General features: G+C 39.7%; 1 protein-coding gene across 7 annotated transcripts in view; it reads left to right on the top strand.

Moving 5' to 3' along the window:
- DGKH (diacylglycerol kinase eta) overlaps positions 1-17,240 on the top strand; it is a 185,620-nt gene that overhangs the window by 153,547 nt on the left and 14,833 nt on the right. For 6 of the 7 annotated variants that reach the window (XM_060080209.1, XM_060080208.1, XM_060080210.1 and 3 more), the window contains 7 exons: positions 374-487; positions 739-873; positions 2,046-2,209; positions 6,614-6,719; positions 7,730-7,822; positions 10,634-10,753; positions 11,944-12,052. In XM_060080209.1, the coding sequence (XP_059936192.1) occupies positions 374-487; positions 739-873; positions 2,046-2,209; positions 6,614-6,719; positions 7,730-7,822; positions 10,634-10,753; positions 11,944-12,052 (841 nt within the window). Of the gene's footprint in view, positions 1-373; positions 488-738; positions 874-2,045; positions 2,210-6,613; positions 6,720-7,729; positions 7,823-10,633; positions 10,754-11,943; positions 12,053-13,541; positions 13,673-17,240 lie in introns of all 7 variants that reach the window. The other variant, XM_060080213.1, reaches the window with a different exon arrangement.

The following is a 17,240-nucleotide window of genomic DNA, read 5'->3' as shown; positions in this document are numbered from 1 at the left end:
TTGAAATTTTAAAGTTTCCTAAAATTGCATGCATCATTGTATCAAGATATCTGAGTTAGTATGAACAGGTATTTAATACATCTTATATCGAGATGAATTATTTGGAAATATATTAGTTCATTGGTCCTACGAGTGCTTTATAAGAGGGGCATGGAGTATTTTATCTGTGTGGGTTTTAAAACATTTTTATTGTGTTTGTTTAAGCTATGTTCAGTGATTTTTTTTGTCCTTGGATTATCATTTCATAATAATATTTACTTACCTTTCTGCTAATGGTTTTTATAAGTTTTTAAAAATATGCCTGTTGCAGAAGTGCCAGTTCACCTAAACCTTAACTTTATCAATGGAAGTGTAATGTCGGTTTTTCTTTCAGATATTTGCTGCACCATCATTTGATGATAAGATCCTGGAAGTCGTTGCAATATTTGATAGCGTGCAAATGGCAGTTTCAAGGGTCATTAAACTGCAACACCATCGAATAGCCCAGGTTGGTTTCTCTACTCAAACCTGACTTCACTATTTGGGCCACTGAGAAAGCTATTCCAAATGACTCCTACACTGTATATTCATCTGTAAAATAATGGACTTTCGTGTCATGTCAGTTGTTACCGTGTTATCCTAAGTGGAAAAGCATAACATTACATTCCACAGAAGGGATTAAAAGTCAAGTGTGAATACAAGACTGAGTGTCAGCTTCTCAGGATGATTTGTACTCTAAAATAACTTGTTTTATTTCAGTGCCGTACAGTAAAAATCACTATATTTGGTGATGAGGGAGTCCCAGTGCAGGTGGATGGCGAAGCATGGGTTCAGCCTCCAGGGATTATCAAAATTGTGCACAAAAACAGAGCTCAGATGCTCACAAGGGACAGGGTATGTAACAAAAAACCATTCTTCTAAATTTTCCTTTTAAAAAAATCTTAAATTGTTATGAAAAATAGAAACCAAGGGAAGATATTTAAATTGTCTTTTAAGTCTGACATTTAGATGGTGCTTTAAATATGAACAAATATTTATTTAGTTCTTAAAATAATTAGCTTATTTTTTTAGGTTTAGAGAAAAATTGAGCCGAAACTACAGAGAATTCGGATTCCATTCCCAAATACCTCCTCACCTCCCTATTCCCCTATTATAGTCCCCTAGTATGTTCCCCTTAACATCTTGCTTTAGTGTGGTACATTTGTTACAGCTGATGAGCCACTATTGATACATTATTATTAACTAAAATAGTAGTTTACATTACTCTTTGTGTTCTACATTCTATAGGTTTTGACAAATGTACAATCACTTGTCCTCCACCTACCCATCCTCTCTTATCCCAACCCTGGCAACCCCATCTTTTTACTGTCTTTATAGTTTTGCCTTTTCCAAAATCTGTATTTTTTTTAATTATATTTTATTTTTGGCTGCGTTGTGTCTTTGTTGCTGTGCGCGAGCTTTCCCTAGTTGCAGAGAGTGGGGACTACTCTTTGTCGTGGTGTTCAGGCTTCTCATTGTGGTGGCTTCTCTTGTTGCAGAGCACGGGCTCTAGGCGCTCTAGGCACACAGGCTTCAGTAGTTGCAGCAGGTGGACTCAGTAGTTGCAGCACGTGGGCTTAGTTGCTCCACGGCATGTGGGATCTTCCTGGACCAGGGATCAAACCCCTGTCCCGTGCATTGGCAGGTGGATTCTTAACCACTGCACCACCAGGGAAGTCCCCAGAATATGTATTCTTAATTAAGGTCACACCCATAACAAATAAGGCTGCAATATCCATCCTGTCTGTTACGCATATAACAGTAAATATTGAAGCATAAATTGAAGCTGTCTTTTTTTAAACTTTTCAGTCATATAATCATCGTCATCAGTTACATTACTTTTTGTTAGTTGCAATCCACTAGAAAGCTTTAAAATATCTTTTTTGTACTTACAATGTATTTAATGAGGTGTTAGATTAGGGAAAACAATAGTAATTTCAAAGTCATTGATGTACTATCTGAATACACATTTATTTGGGCCTTGGAGCTCTAAACTAACAATTCATTGCAATATTGATTTTAAATAGGCCTTTGAAAGCACTCTGAAATCTTGGGAAGATAAGCAGAAGTGTGATTCTGGTAAACCAGTCCTTCGAACGCATTTGTACATCCAGCATGCAGTTGACCTGGCGACAGAAGAGGTGTCTCAGATGCAGCTGTGCTCACAGGCCGCAGAGGAACTCATCACCAGGTACCGAAGTCCTGTGAACCTTGGGGCCTGTGAGAATGCTGGTCTTGGCCAATTTTGGTTTTTGTATTTTTTTTTTAATAAATTTATTTATTTTGTTTATTTATTTTTGGCTACGTTAGGTCTTCGTTGCCGCGCATGGGCTTCCTCTAGTTAGGGTGAGCAGGGGCTACTCTTCGTTGCAGTGCGCAGGCTTCTCATTGTGGTGGCCTCTCCTGTTGCGGAGCACAGGCTCTAGGTGCACGGGCTTCAGTAGTTGTGGCACACGGGCTTAGTTGCTCTGAGGCATGTGGGATCTTCCCGGACCAGGGCTCAAACCTGTGTCCCCTGCATTGGCAGGTGGATTCTTCACCACTGCACCACCAGGAAAGCCTGGTTTTTGTAGTTTTAATACATCATTGCAGTTGTGTGGGGTATCTAGAAGGGATGCCTTTACCCTCCTTCTTCATTTGCTGCCTCAGTTATGCCTTAGTATTCACTGTTTTTTTTCATCAGCTCCGCTCCAACACACACGTGCACAGACCTGTGTTCTCCACAGGCCAGATCTCTGACTTCCTGAAACACGATGGAGAACTTGCCTAATGAACCATGTTGTTATTTATATATATTATATATAACCCTTCCATTATTATTTCCCCAGTTTACACATAATCTTTACACTATACTACTCACTTATATGGTGCCTCATGATTATTAAGTGTTTATGGGAGGTAGAAGGAAATGCAAACATTAACCATGCAAAAAAATCCAAAAAAAGTCAGGGGGTGGACGTGGGAAGAGTCCAAGAATCAGTTTCCGGCAGACGTATCACAGAGTTTGTGAGACCACAGAAATTAATTTTAGGAGACAGAAAGAGGAGATAAAAATCATAAATTCTGTGAATGCAAAATGGATAAAAATCACTATGATCAGGGGCAGACTTCAGGGGGGAGGAGGGATGGTGGGCAAGTTTCTTATCTCCTCCTCACCTAAATCTTATCAACCAAATGGGGATACAAGCTGCCTGACCGGGTCGCTGTGAAGGTTAAGTGAGACCCACCATGTGAAGTGCTTATGAGCACAGCATGTCTGGTGTATTCAGTGTTCTGAGCATGCTCACCCTTATATTTTTCCCACACCTTCACCTGGTCACTGATCAAAATGTTGAAATAGAAAAGAAGGAAAGGGGCTTCCCTGGTGGTGCAGTGGTTAAGAACCCGCCTGCCGATGCAGGGGACACAGGTTCGAGCTCTGGTCCAGGAAGATCCCACATGCCACGGAGCAACTAAGTCCATGAGCCACAACTACTGAGCCCGCGTGCCACAACTACTGAGCCCACGTGCCACACCTACTGAAGCCGTCACGCCTAGAGCCCATGCTCTGCAACAAGAGAAGCCACCACAATGAGAAGCCCACGCACCGCAATGAAGAGTAGCCCCTGCTCGCCACAACTAGAGAAAGTCCACACACAGCAATGAAGACCCAATGCAGCCATAAATAAATAAATAAATAAATAGATAAATAAATTTAAGAAAGAAAAAAAAAGTGAAGGTTGACCAGATTTGCTTTTGGTCTACCTAGTTTGATTGCACATCTCTCTTTATAAATTTTGCAAATGATGAAAATCAGGCTCACTCATTAATTTTCACAATGTATTCATTCAATAGTCAACAAATAATTTTGAGCCTCTTCTGCGTGCCAACCCTCATATTAGGTGCTGGGACGCCACGATGACTGCAGTCCCTCTTCATAATTTGCTGGCAGAGTAGTAGGAGGGAGACGTGTGGCCAAAGATCTGTCACAGGTCACACAGTGGGCACTGTGGATGCACAGAGGAGGCCAGAGGCAGTGAGGGAGGCCTGGCTGGAGGCAGTGACTTCTCAGCCTAGTCTTGAAAGAAGAATAAGAGAAGGAGTCATCTAAGAATGGGAGCCAGCCTGGGTAATAAAACCCAGAGGAGTGTGAGTGCATGGTACTTTTAGGAAATCTCAGGGTGTTTGGAGTGAGTGAAATGTTAACGTGGTATATTTGAGAGTGTGGGAAATGTGGACAGAGAGGTGAGAGGCAGTGTGGTGGGGGCAGATCTTTATCAGGATGTTTCTGGAAGCAATGTGAAGCAGTGTCCACAGAACAGCAAAGCTGGGGCAAGGGTGAACACTGTCAGAACGGTCCTGTTAGGAAACAATGGACTGAGGCAGTAGAGATGGGAAGGAGAAGGATTTAAGACAGGTTAGGGTCTAAAGTTGGTACCCAGGCATGTTCAGGATGATCTAAGGTTTCTAGTGAATGGCTGGTTAGACTAAGGTGCCTTTGACGAAGCCATAGTATTCAGGAAGAGGAACAGATTTTGAGAGGGAAAATGATGGGTTCCATATTGGACTTACAGAATTTCAGTTACATTAGAAATACCTAGGAGGAGATTCAGTGAGCAGTTGAAAATGTTAATCTGAAGTTGATTTACAACTTTCTTTTTCCTTGAAAATTAGAATAACACTTATCTATCTCTGTTCTTCTTATTAATAACCTCTTCTTCGTGATTTCTCAAGGTCATTGGTAAGGATGCTTAGGTGACATTTGCAAGTTCCTTTGTGCCTTGGATATCAACGTATGATCCTTAAGAATTAAACTCTTGGGCCTCTCACTGTTGTGGCCTCTCCCGTTGCGGAGCACAGGCTCCGGACGCGCAGGCTTAGCAGCCATGGCTCACGGGCCCAGCCGCTCCGCGGCATGTGGGATCTTCCCGGACCGGGGTACGAACCCGTGTTCCCTGCATCGGCAGGCGGACTCTCAACCACTGCGCCACCAGGGAAGCCCAAGAATTAAACTCTTGATTCAGCCACGTGGGGCTTCTCTCTCTTCTTTTGTTCTTCCCTTTCCAGACTGAAGATCATTTTCCTTGAAGACGTTAGAAGCAAAAGGATTAGGATAGTCTTACCTTCTTGTCACCTGCAAAGCTTACCTCATTTTCTAGCAATCACTAGAACTTCTTCTCCTTTTTATTTTTTTGGCTGCGTCAGGTCTTAGTTGCAGTGCACGGGCTCTTCATTGGGGCGCTTAGGCTTCTCTCTAGCTGTGGCATGCGGGGTATTTTTTTTCTCTCTCTAGTTGTGGCACGTGGGCTCTGTAGTTTGCAGCACATGGGCTCTCTCGTTGAGGCTCCCGAGCTCAGTAGTTGTGGCATGTGGGCTTAGTTGCCCCGTGGCATGTGGGATCTTAGTTCCCCAACCAGGGATCGAAACTGCGTCCCCTGCATCGGGAGGCGGATTCTTTACCATTGGACCACCTGGAAGTCCCTCTCCTCCTTTTTCTTCTTGGCCTCATTGCCTCCAGAATCATGTCATTCTAGGACTGTTCTTGAAGGTTTATATTCCAAAGGACAGTGGCACTACAGGCTTTGGCGTTGGATAGACGTAGATTCAAATCCTGGCTCTATCACTGTATGTGATTTAGTATCTCATACTAAATCTTTCTGAGCTTCAATGTCTTCATCTATAATGTGGAGAAAGGTAACCACAGCTACCTTTTAAGTTGTGAATATTAAATTAGATAATGAATATAAAGCACTTAGCATACAGAAGATACATGTGGCAATGTTTTTCCCCTAATCTGTTGTATTTGTGCCTGGTTGAAGTTTCAGTGAATAAAAGATGTGTCTATGCTCTACATTTGGGACCCCTCTCAACTTTCCAGTGATACAGCAAAATGAAATGTTACTATGCCCTGTTCTTCCAAATAACACCTCAATATGCTTATCTCTGATTCTAGGTCTAACTTTTTTTATATAAAAGATTTGGGGTTAGTATTTTTTGTTGCAATAGGGTTTGAATTTTGTAAATCTACCCCATGCCATGCATAATCGAGCACTTACTAAATAAATTTCCTTTCATGACCTTTTTTTTTTTTTTTTTTTTTTTTTTTTGCGGTACGCAGGCCTCTTACTGCCGTGGCCCCTCCCGTTGCAGAGCACAGGCTCCGGATGCGCAGGCTCAGCGGCCATGGCTCACGGGCCCAGCCGCTCCGCGGCATGTGGGATCTTCCCGGACCGGGGCACGAACCCATGTCCCCTGCATCGGCAGGCGGACTCTCAACCACTGCGCCCCCAGGGAAGCCCCATGACCTTTTTTTTAAAACTTGTTTTATTCTACTACTTCAGAAAGCTCAGCAGTGCTCAGAGAAGTTGTCTGTTCATTTGCCTCGTTTTTTCTTTTTTTGGCGGTACGCGGGCCTCTCACTGTTGTGGCCTCTCCCGTTGCGGAGCACAGGCTCCAGACACGCAGGCTCAGCGGCCATGGCTCACGGGCCCAGCCGCTCCGCGGCATGTGGGATCCTCCCGGACCGGGACACGAACCCGCGTCCCCTGCATCGGCAGGCGGACTCTCAACCACTGCGCCACCAGCGAAACCCATTTGCCTCATTTTTTGCTTTCAGGATTTGTGATGCAGCCACCATCCACTGTCTTTTGGAGCAAGAGCTGGCGCACGCAGTGAATGCATGCTCCCACGCACTGAACAAAGCCAACCCACGCTTCCCAGAGGTGAGGAGCCAATGGTAAATGCCCATTCCGCAGATTTTTTGGTGTTACACATATAGCTTGATACTACAAAATGTGCCACATCCTTTGAAAGAACATAATACTAGTCTATATGCGTCTCAGCCAGAAGCTTATCATTCATTTGTGGCCAGGTTTTTCTTTATTTTCCTTTTCTGCTGTGTTTCCATTCCTGCTCTTTAATTTGCTTCCTTTTTTTCTATTTCACTTTCAATCACTTGTCACCTTCCCATCTTCCTTGTGCTCCTTCTCTTTTTAAGTACTACCATTCCTCTTTTTTACCTTCTCCCCTGCACCTTCATATAGGGCAAGCCTAGATATCATGCATTTAACTAGAGCTGTTCGTTCATTTTTGAAGTGGTCCACTGAAATTATTCTCCATTTTGTTTTACTAAATCAGTAAATTTAGTTAATTTTCTAATGTAGAAGTTAATAATAGAGTGGATAGAATATAAATGTGATGAAATGTGATGTATGGCATAGAGAAAACTGGTAACATTATTTTTACCCTTTCAATTAATTATTCAGTTGATTTACCTAAGTTATTATACAAATAAGTGTTAGTCCTCAAGATTATTAAAGTCTAAAAATCAATCTAGTTGGAACTATGGAGAGTGAAACTCAATGGATAGAATTAATTATGCTCAGATAATGTCCCTTTTAAGACATAATTTTCTTTGACTTAATTCTTGCGGGAATATGTGTCTGTTGTCGCCAGCATATACATGTTTGTGTGTAGGAGATGTGGTCCTGAGTGTATTCACTATAGTCAGTGCATTCTTTTGGCTCCGAGCTCACAGAATTAGAAGAGGTAATCATGCTAAGAAATGTGAGTGTGAAATTTTGCAATTACAATAGAATTTTGGTGGACTTTTTAAAATATTTGCGATGTGAATTTAAATCGGAAGAGTGAAATGTAAAGTACTCGCTGATGATTGAATCCCAATTTAATACAGAACTACTTGTCTTTGATGTTTTTGTTTTTTTTTTCCTAGAGTCTTACGAGAGACACTGCCACTGAAATAGCCATCAATGTGAAGGCCCTATATAATGAAACAGAGTCTTTACTAGTTGGCAGGGTTCCTTTGGTAAGGAAAAGAAATGATGGATAACATCAGAATGATGATAAATGTATGGGTCTTGCCTTCATTAGGGAGCATGCATTCATCAGATTCTAATGCACAAGCAGCCTCTGGCCTCCATCCCTAGAGCTTCCTTTTTACCTAGCTTTTGCCTTCAAGAAAATTTATGGCTACACCTGGGAGTTACAGTTTAGGCTAATAGGAGTAGAGATTTCCCCTCATCGTGTTCTTTTTTTTTTTTTTAATAGATCCTTATTGGAGTATTATTGCTTCACAATACTGTGTTAGTTTCCGTTGTACACCAAAGTGAATCAGTCATATGCATACATATGTTCCCCCCAGTCAGCTTTGAGAATCTTGAGCTTTACAGAGAGTGGTAGACATTCCCTAGCGACTCATTAACCCATTAATGCAGAAAAGTAGAGGAAGTCATGAGTTTTGTTCCCAGAATTAACATTTGAAATATGATTGTTATTTTCTAGATTTGCTTAGATGATGCTTTCTCGATTCCGTGTTTCAAGAACTAAATTTCAAGAAGTAGACCTATTCGTAGGTTAACTCAAGATTGGTGTTGGAAATCGAGTTGCAGCCAAGTCTGAATCAGACCACAGTCCGTGGACCTCAGGCCTAAGTGCTAGGAATCCATAGATATTCTGTCTGGTTTGCCCAGTCCTTTACTAATCAGCCTTTCTTCCCTCACCCTTGAAATGTTCTAGCACGTTGGGTCTTTTCGCCACCTAGTGTTCCATTGTAGGTTATTCACACATGCTGTTGTAACTGTAGAAGGCCTGAAACATTAGCTATTGTTTTCTTCCTTGTAACAATTTTGATTAATTGATAGGTGATGATCTTAAAACATTTCTCTTTACTGTAATTTTATCTCTTTCTTGGGAAAATTTATACATCTAAATAAAAGTGAGAATAAAAGTCCTAGTATCTGGCACAGTGGAAGAATGGGAGGTGTGTTCCATAGCCTAGCCAACTGTAAGTGATTGGTTGGAATATCTGCTTGACTGGAGTCCAGAGTACAATGTATCACCCCTGGAGCATCCTTTGCTCTGAGAAGAGAAGCTTAAAGGCTGCATGAAGTCCATTGGTTTTACCCACCTCCGAGGGAAACTCAAGTATAACTTCCTTGGGGCCAGAGGTGGCTGCCTCTGCTATGGTCATGAAGAGAAATTTTTAGGAAGAAACATTGAATATCTCTTCTGATAAAACCAATGGGAAAATCTTCTTGGCTATTCTTGGCACTTCTATTATTAACTTGAATTCTTCTTGCTGCTCTTCTAAAATTAGTCCTATAGGAAAGCCAGTGAGCTGTGACCTTGGTCCCAATTATTGGATGAAGGACATGTATTTTTCTCATGTTATTTGAAATACATTTAAGATAATTTCTGATTGACGAGAACTAAAAGCATACCTTATTCTGTATTTTAGCTCTCTACACTGAAAGTACCCATTAAATGTTACTTGGTTAATATTAATCAATTATATTATGTTAATATATAAGGATTCCCCTCCACTTTTAATTCTTCTGTCATTGTCAAATATGGATGTTTGGTTTGAAATGTATACCAGTGAATTTTTTTTTAATATTTGGCAATACTGATATCAAAATAGTCAGTCATGTTTGAGAACAACTAAGTTATATTCTTCATTTTGCTTGTAGAATGAATATGCAATAACCATTTTATCAATTTTGTAAGACATATATTCTTAGACTTAAAGGAAAGTGGTAAATTTTATTTGACCTGGTGGAGAATCTCTATAATTTTATTAACTTCTAGAAATGCTAGATCGCTTGAATAACAGAGGGGAAAAAATAATGTCCCTAATAAATAACAGTAATATTCTCTCTGAACTTTCAGCTTAAAATTCTGTGAACCTATATGTAGGTACTCTACAATTTTAAAGTAGTTTATAAAAGTATTGATTAGCTGGAAGAGATCTTAGAAAGTGTGTAGTCGCTTTCTACTATTTATTGAGAAGGAAACTAAGACCCCTGAAATCAATTCATCTTCCCTTGGTTGCATAGTTAGTAAAAAGGCCAGGACTAGAATTCCGTCACCTCCCTTTCAATTCTGCACCTAACAGTGTTTGCTTCACCTTTATTCATTTACTGAATTTGTAAGTGACTTTTATTAACTGCTTCAAATGGGTGGATAATAGGTGACCAGTTAAATTCTCTTTAAAGTTTGCTAGCCCTCTTCCAGGTTACAAGCCATTTCGCTTTTTGCTTTGCCCTGATTTGTACAACAACTTTTTGTTGCAAATTTTTCTGAAATCCATGGGTCTTTTTTTAACCTGTTATTTTAATTATCCAGAGGATTTTTGTGCCAGGCAGTTCTTATTATATGACATATTTTTGACCAATTTAAAGTATTATTATTTGTTCGCACAGTGACCTATGTAAATCAGAATGATTTTTGCCACAAAGAAGTAGAATAATGAGATTACTCCCTAGTGCAAGCCGGCAGAATGGGCGGACGGATGCATGGATAGGAAGGGAGGAGGGTTGGATTTACATAGAAAAAACATCACCATAAGTAATACTTTTCTCTGTGAAATTATTAAAGTCACACTAGCTACTTATATCATCTTTGGGAAGTAAGGAATAAATCTATTCAGATTTGCTTAAATGAACTCAATATAAAAAATTTTGTTCTTTTTTCCATATTCTTTTTTATTAAAACCAACAACAATCTAGCCTCGTCTGATAAGAGATGAGGATGTTCAGTGTCAGTAGAATAATTTATTCTATTTGAGGTTGGTCACTGAGGCTTGTTTTATTTTGTTTTTAATCTGCTGGTCAAATAGCAGTTGGAATCTCCACATGAAGAGCGGGTATCCAATGCTTTGCATTCCGTGGAGGTGGAGCTACAGAAATTAACAGAGATCCCTTGGCTTTATTATATCTTACACCCAAATGAGGATGAGGTATGTAAAATTTGTCCTGTTTCTTTATAAATGTGTATGCTTTGTGACAATAGAATTTGAATATATCCTTTGAAGAAGAGATGTTCAGGGGAAAATACATTTTGAATTTAGTCGTCCTCCCTTATCTGCAGGAAGTACGTTCCAAGACCCCCAGTGGACACCTGAAACCTCAGAGGAGTACTGAACCCTATATATACTATGTTTTTCCCTATACATACATATCTAAGACAAAGTTTAATTTATAAATTAGGCACAGTAAGAGATGAACAACAATAACGAATAATAAAATAGAGCAGTTATAACAATATACTGTAATAAAAGTTATGTGAATGTGGTCTCTCTCTCTCTCAAAATATCTTATTGTACAAATGTAATGCCTTTTCCATATCAGCTAAGCACTTCTCATGCACTGTGGCTATAACCTTTGCAGTTTGAGATGCAACAGCAAAACTAGCATGAATTTCTTTTTCCTTCTTCACAATTTCACAGACAGAAGATTCGTTCTTACTGTAGGTCTCAGCAAGCTCAGCATACAATTTTTCTCTTTCCTTATTAAGTCGAGAACTTTCAGCTTTTCATTAAAGGAAGCAATTTTACAGCTTCTCTTTGGCATATCTGAATTGCCAGCATCACTACTCTTGTGCCTCGGGGCCCTTATTAAGTAAAATAAGTGTGACTGGAACACAAGCACCGTGCTACCACAACAGTTGATCTGATAACTCAGATGGCTACTAAGTGACCAACAGATGGGAATACGCTGGACAAAGGGATAATTCACATCCCACACGGGATGGATCAGGATGGCTCACGATTTCATCATACTACTCAGAACAGTGCTCAACTTAAAATTTATGAATTGTTTATTTCTGGAATTTTCCATGTAGTATTTTCAGACCGTGGTTGATCGCAGGCAACAGAAACCGCGGAAAGGGAAACCACAGGTCAGGGGAGACTACTTTCAAATGCACTTTTCTTGAACAAATGAGAAAAAGCTTTTATGTGAACAAAGGCATCTTATGGGAATCAGTACCTTTTCAGGAGTACGTAACATCATGAACTTTTGGGGAAGAAGTTATCACTTCAACCATATTTTGTGTGGGTAACTTACATCTATGTTATCTGTGCTGTCAGAGTAGGTTTTTCTTCTCTTAATATCCTGAGAAAATTCTCTTCTTGTTCGACTCGAACAGGAGCCCCCCATGGATTGCACCAAGAGAAACAGCAGAAGCACGGTATTTCGTATTGTGCCCAAATTCAAAAAGGAAAAGGTTCAGAAGCAGAAGACAAGTTCACAGGCTGGTAGGTGATCCACACGGGAAGGGAAAGTATAACATTATGAAAAAAATAACGTATTGAGGTGATATCACTGAGGGGATGAAAGTGATCTGAGGCTGGAGAGTGGTGATTATTGCACCATGTTATGAATGTACTAAATACCACTGAATTGTACACCATAAAATGGTTAAAATGGTGGATTTCATTTTATGTTCACTTTACCATAATAAAAAAATCATATCACACCTAAAATAAATCCAAATATGAGTAGGAGTCTGTAGTCATGCAGTTAACAAGTCTACAAGGTGGTTGCTGATTTGCTTCTACTTTGCTGGGTGAATGTCAGCATGTCTGTTAGATGGGTCTTCGTCTTGCTCAACAATAATTCAAGGCTTGTAATCCGTTTTCCTTCTTCAATGTGCAAAATCTATATCATTTTGATAAATGGAACGTAGAAACTTTCGTTTACTCCTTTAACTTGCTAGATATATTTTCCACCTCAAGTTATATATTCTCTTCCTTCTCTTTTAAGGACTTACGATGCCATTTCAGCCCCTCAGTAATGACAGTCCACTGTGACACTTGTATTCTCAAGCAAAGATTAAACTCTCTCTTGGGTATTCTTTCAAGTTCCCTTTCCACCTTTCCTTAGAGATTAAATTTAATGCTGTACTACTGCTAAAGACCTTCAAGTTCTGTGTATATGATGGTAGGTGCCTTTCATAATCAAATCATTTTATAACTCTTCTGAGTTAGCCATCTCATTTTGAAAAGTGATATATAACCTTATTTTTGACAATCGTAAAGCAGCTGTTGAAGGGCATTTTAAAACCAAATGTGGCAAACAAAGAGACTTTTATTAAGCTAATCAATGTTGGGTAAAATGTATAAAAGAGTGGTTGTACATACTGTAAAATAACAACCCAACTAATCTTAGAAAGCGGTGTTGACAGTTTTTAGATGACATTAAATTGATTTAACAATACATTTATTGCTATAATTATCAATAATGGCAATCATCAAAACCAATAAAGGCAGTACTTGAAGTCAGCAAGACCTGAAGCAGAAATCTGTGTAAACTTGTACCCTGTGTCAGATTTTAAATCTTAATTAGCATTTGTAGCTAATTAAACTATAATAAGTTTCATATATGGTCCTTAAGGAAATCATCAGAGCTTATTTAGACCTTGTACTACTGATCCTAATCATGAGAAATACATTTTTTATACATACTGTGCAGTTTGCATGGCTTTAAGGAGGAAATTGAGCTAAAGAGAAAGGCACAGGTGCGCAGCAGTGAATGTCTTTGTAGAGTCAGATCCTTGTGTTGATTGATAGTCTGAAACTTGCATGGGAAAAAGTGGAATTGTAGTTTTGTTGAGACAATACCTTGAACCTTTCCCTTTGCTAGCACTGCCGCTGTACTCTGTTTCGCATCTTCTTTGGCCAACCTGTGCTTTGTAATGCATTGAGCATGTAGAAATTAAGGGGGTTTTGCTCTTAACTTTGGTAGTTCAGAAATGGGGAACAGAGGAAGTTGCTGCTTGGCTGGATCTGCTCAATTTGGGAGAGTACAAAGAAATCTTCATCCGTCATGACATCAGAGGGGCTGAACTCTTGCATCTGGAAAGGCAAGATCTTAAGGTATTTCCTTTGTGCTACTCTTCTGCTCTTAAAATTTTTCTTGCAAAACACTCCTTTCTCCTGTGCTGTTCTGTTCTGTGCTTATAGCTTGGCTTATGTTATGCAAACGTGCAGTAATCTAATATGCATTGTCCTGTGGTCTGAGTTCCTGGTAGGCTTTTGAAACAAGAATGTCAGCAATACTTTTCTGTCAAAATCATTGTCTGACTGTTATAGCTAAAGCTTAGCATGAACTTAGTAGGTTTTCTCTGCATCCATTGGTATGGCTGTTCCTGTGCTAATATTTCCAAATGGATCATATTTCCATCAGCTCATTTTTTTGGATCAACCTGAAAGGTGATATTTGTTGCTGAAAATATCTGATAAAAGGTTAACAACTAAAAATTAATTCAAAATACCAATAACAAAGCCTTTCTAATATATGGAACTAGATGAGAGACTTACAGCAGTGGCTACTTAGAATCCTGTGATTTGGTTGTGTTTCAAAATTGAGCTTTCAGCGGTCACATGAACAACTAGACAAATTCGAATTTCCTTTCCGCGACTTATTATTAAAATTGTATTCTTCTCAAAAATAAATTTATTATTTTCTTTAGTAAATGAAGTAAAAATTATGCCTTGTTTTTGCTAGAAGGCAGCCCAAAGCCTATTTGTCTTTTATGACAGGGAATGAAAAGTATAAATTCATGGTCTGCAAGCAATTCCCTTTTATTCTTTGGGTGGAGACTCAACCATAGAAATGGCCAAAGAAGCATATTCTGTCCCAGGGTTAGAAGTAGGATTTTGTAATGTTATATTTTCTTACCCCACGCTGCCATTTAAAAATTCCAAGATTGATTCATAAGCAAGTGACAAAGCCTTCAACATTTGTTGGATTGATTCCTTTCCTGTAGACCAGGTTCTGAAATGCGTAGAATTATGAGACAGTAAATTCCTAATAAATTCATGAACAGTTGTGCCTTTATCTACAAACACGTTAGTAGAGATCTTTATCTACAACCACGTTAGTAGAGACCTTTGACCCCATGATGGGTAACCTAAAGTATAGATTTTTATAAAGCAGTCATAAAGATTTAGCACATCAAAAGTAGACACCGGGCCTCCCTGGTGGCGCAGTGGTTAAGAGTCCGCCTGCCGATGCAGGGGATATGGGTTCGTGCCCCGGTCTGGGAGGATCCCATATGCCGCGGAGCGGCTGGGCCCGTGAGCCATGGCCGCTGGGCCTGCGCATCCGGAGCCTGTGCTCCGCAACGGGAGAGGCCACAACAGTGAGAGGCCCGCATACCGCAAAAAGAAAAAAAAAAAAAAAAAGTAGACACCACTTATACCTAAACATTTTTAGCCATAATAATAATAAAATAGTAGATTAACCAATTATCTTAGTTGAGTCCCAAATCTGGAACATAGCAAAATATATAGTGTTACAGTTCATAAAGTAAAAATTGACTTCAACACTTAAATACGCCAAAAAATAAATGTAGAGGATCATTACATGCAGCGTATTTGTGTAGCTTCTGATATCCTTGGCAGGCAGCAATATTTATTGAATAGCTACTGATTAATATATTATGCCAGCTTCTCTAGGTGGCATCTGCCCTCTAGAAGCTTGCATTCCATTTGCCATGAATAATCATATGTTCAAGGAAAAGACTGTGTGTGTATATAAATAGATATGTATATGTTACCTATATGTATATACAAACATATATAAACATACACACACAGTGAGTGAAGCAGTTATTTGCAGAATGAAAAAGCAAAGCTCACACAGAAAAGTCAAAGTTAGACTGATAGGACCTGGCTGGAAAAAAAATAAGAGTACAAAGGAGCTGCTGATTAAGAGTTATGTTAGTAAAATTTCTATTTAGTTTTTCATGAGACTTTTTTGTTGTTTTTATTTTTTATGCAAATTACATTCTTTCCCTTAAAACTTTTCTTTTAGAAGTTCTATTAACATAGTCCATTTTAACTCTTTTGGTTCTAAAACAGGGCGTGGGGCAACGGGAAAGGAAAGTAATTTTACAGAAAGAGCCTTCAGTGGAACAAAACCGAGCTAGAGAACGAGCTGTCCTCGTACTCTGTGGTTATAGCTGTAAGGGGGAGCAGACCCTTCAGAGGAAAGTCTCTTAATGTTGGTGAAGGGTTACCTACTCCCTAGGTAATCTCGTCCATTCCCATTGCTTCGAATACTGTCTATGAATATATCAGTGGTTCACAAAGTTGTGACTTCATTTGTAAACTTCAGGATTATATCACCAACTCTACTTGCTACTTGGCCATCACACAGGATGTCAGTCTTAACGTGTCCACACGAGACTTCTACTCTCCTGTCCTACTCCCATTCTGCCTCTTCTCCAGTGCTTTACATCTTAGCAACTCAGGGGTGTGAGCTAGAGAAACCCAAGGTCATATTTAGCACCTTCCTCTTCCTTATCGTTTCCCTCCTAACTCATTGAACGCATCACATAGTTTGACTTTAATCTCCATACATTTCTCTTTCTCCTTTCCACAGTCCTTCCTCTTGCCTGTGTAAGGTCAGTAGCTTCCTACTGACCTCTTCCTACTGACCCTCTCTCATCCATTATCCACATTGCAGAGTGACATTTTAACATCAGGTGTATCACTTTTCTGCTTAAAACCTTTTAGTGGCTTCCCATTTCAGTTAGAATAAAGACTCGCATCTATGGGAGGCCTACAAGGTCTGCCTATATAGTCAACCTGCTATGGAATACTGGCCCTTGCTGGGCTATACCCTTCCACCCTGGCCCTATTTCATTTGTTTAAAAATACTGACCTCTCTCACCTTAAGGGTGTATCCTACTATGGTATGCTTCTCCCCCTCCCCGTCACCTGGCTAACTTGCCCAGATCTTGGCTCAGGTGTTCCTTCCTTATCATCAAAACAGCTAGAGATAGCAAAGTGACAGTCTAAAGGTGGGAAAGGGGAAATATTGCTAATGTGTTTTAACAGACAAATAAACTGATTGCATTATTTTACCTCCTAGAAGGCAGTAGGAAAAAGTGAGGGATAACAAAGAAAATGGTAAAGACACAGGGGTTTTGTTTGGTTGTTTTTTTGTTTTCTCCATTTGGAAAGTTGTATATGTGTGCGTAGAAGGATAACAATATCTACAAAGCATGCCTCTGCAAAGTTAAAGCTATTCATCCAAAGAAAGAAAAAGTCAACACTAAAGAATATGATAAAAATAAATATATAACAAACATCATGGCATAACTTTATCACAGCCTAACTCCTAGAAGATGTGAATGTATTGAACTCAAACTAAAGAAAATATAGCTAAGAAGTTAGTGTGACTCTAGGGAAAACATTCATCTCGAGACACCAAAATAATAATTCTGGGTAGAGTCTGCATCTCTCAAAGAAGTTTTTTGTTTTGTTTTGTTTTGTTTTGTTTGTGGTACACGGGCCTCTCACTGTTGTGGCCTCTCACGTTGCGGAGCACAGGCTCTGGACGCGCAGGCTCAGTGGCCATGGCTCACGGGCCCAGCTGCTCCGCGGCATGTGGGAACTTCCCAGACCGGGGCACGAACTCATGTCCCCTGCATCG

This window comes from Mesoplodon densirostris, chromosome 17 (assembly GCF_025265405.1).
Source record: "Mesoplodon densirostris isolate mMesDen1 chromosome 17, mMesDen1 primary haplotype, whole genome shotgun sequence".
NCBI lineage: Eukaryota > Metazoa > Chordata > Mammalia > Artiodactyla > Ziphiidae > Mesoplodon > Mesoplodon densirostris.
Note: the sequence above shows the minus strand (reverse complement) of the source record. Positions and strands in the feature narration are given on the sequence as shown.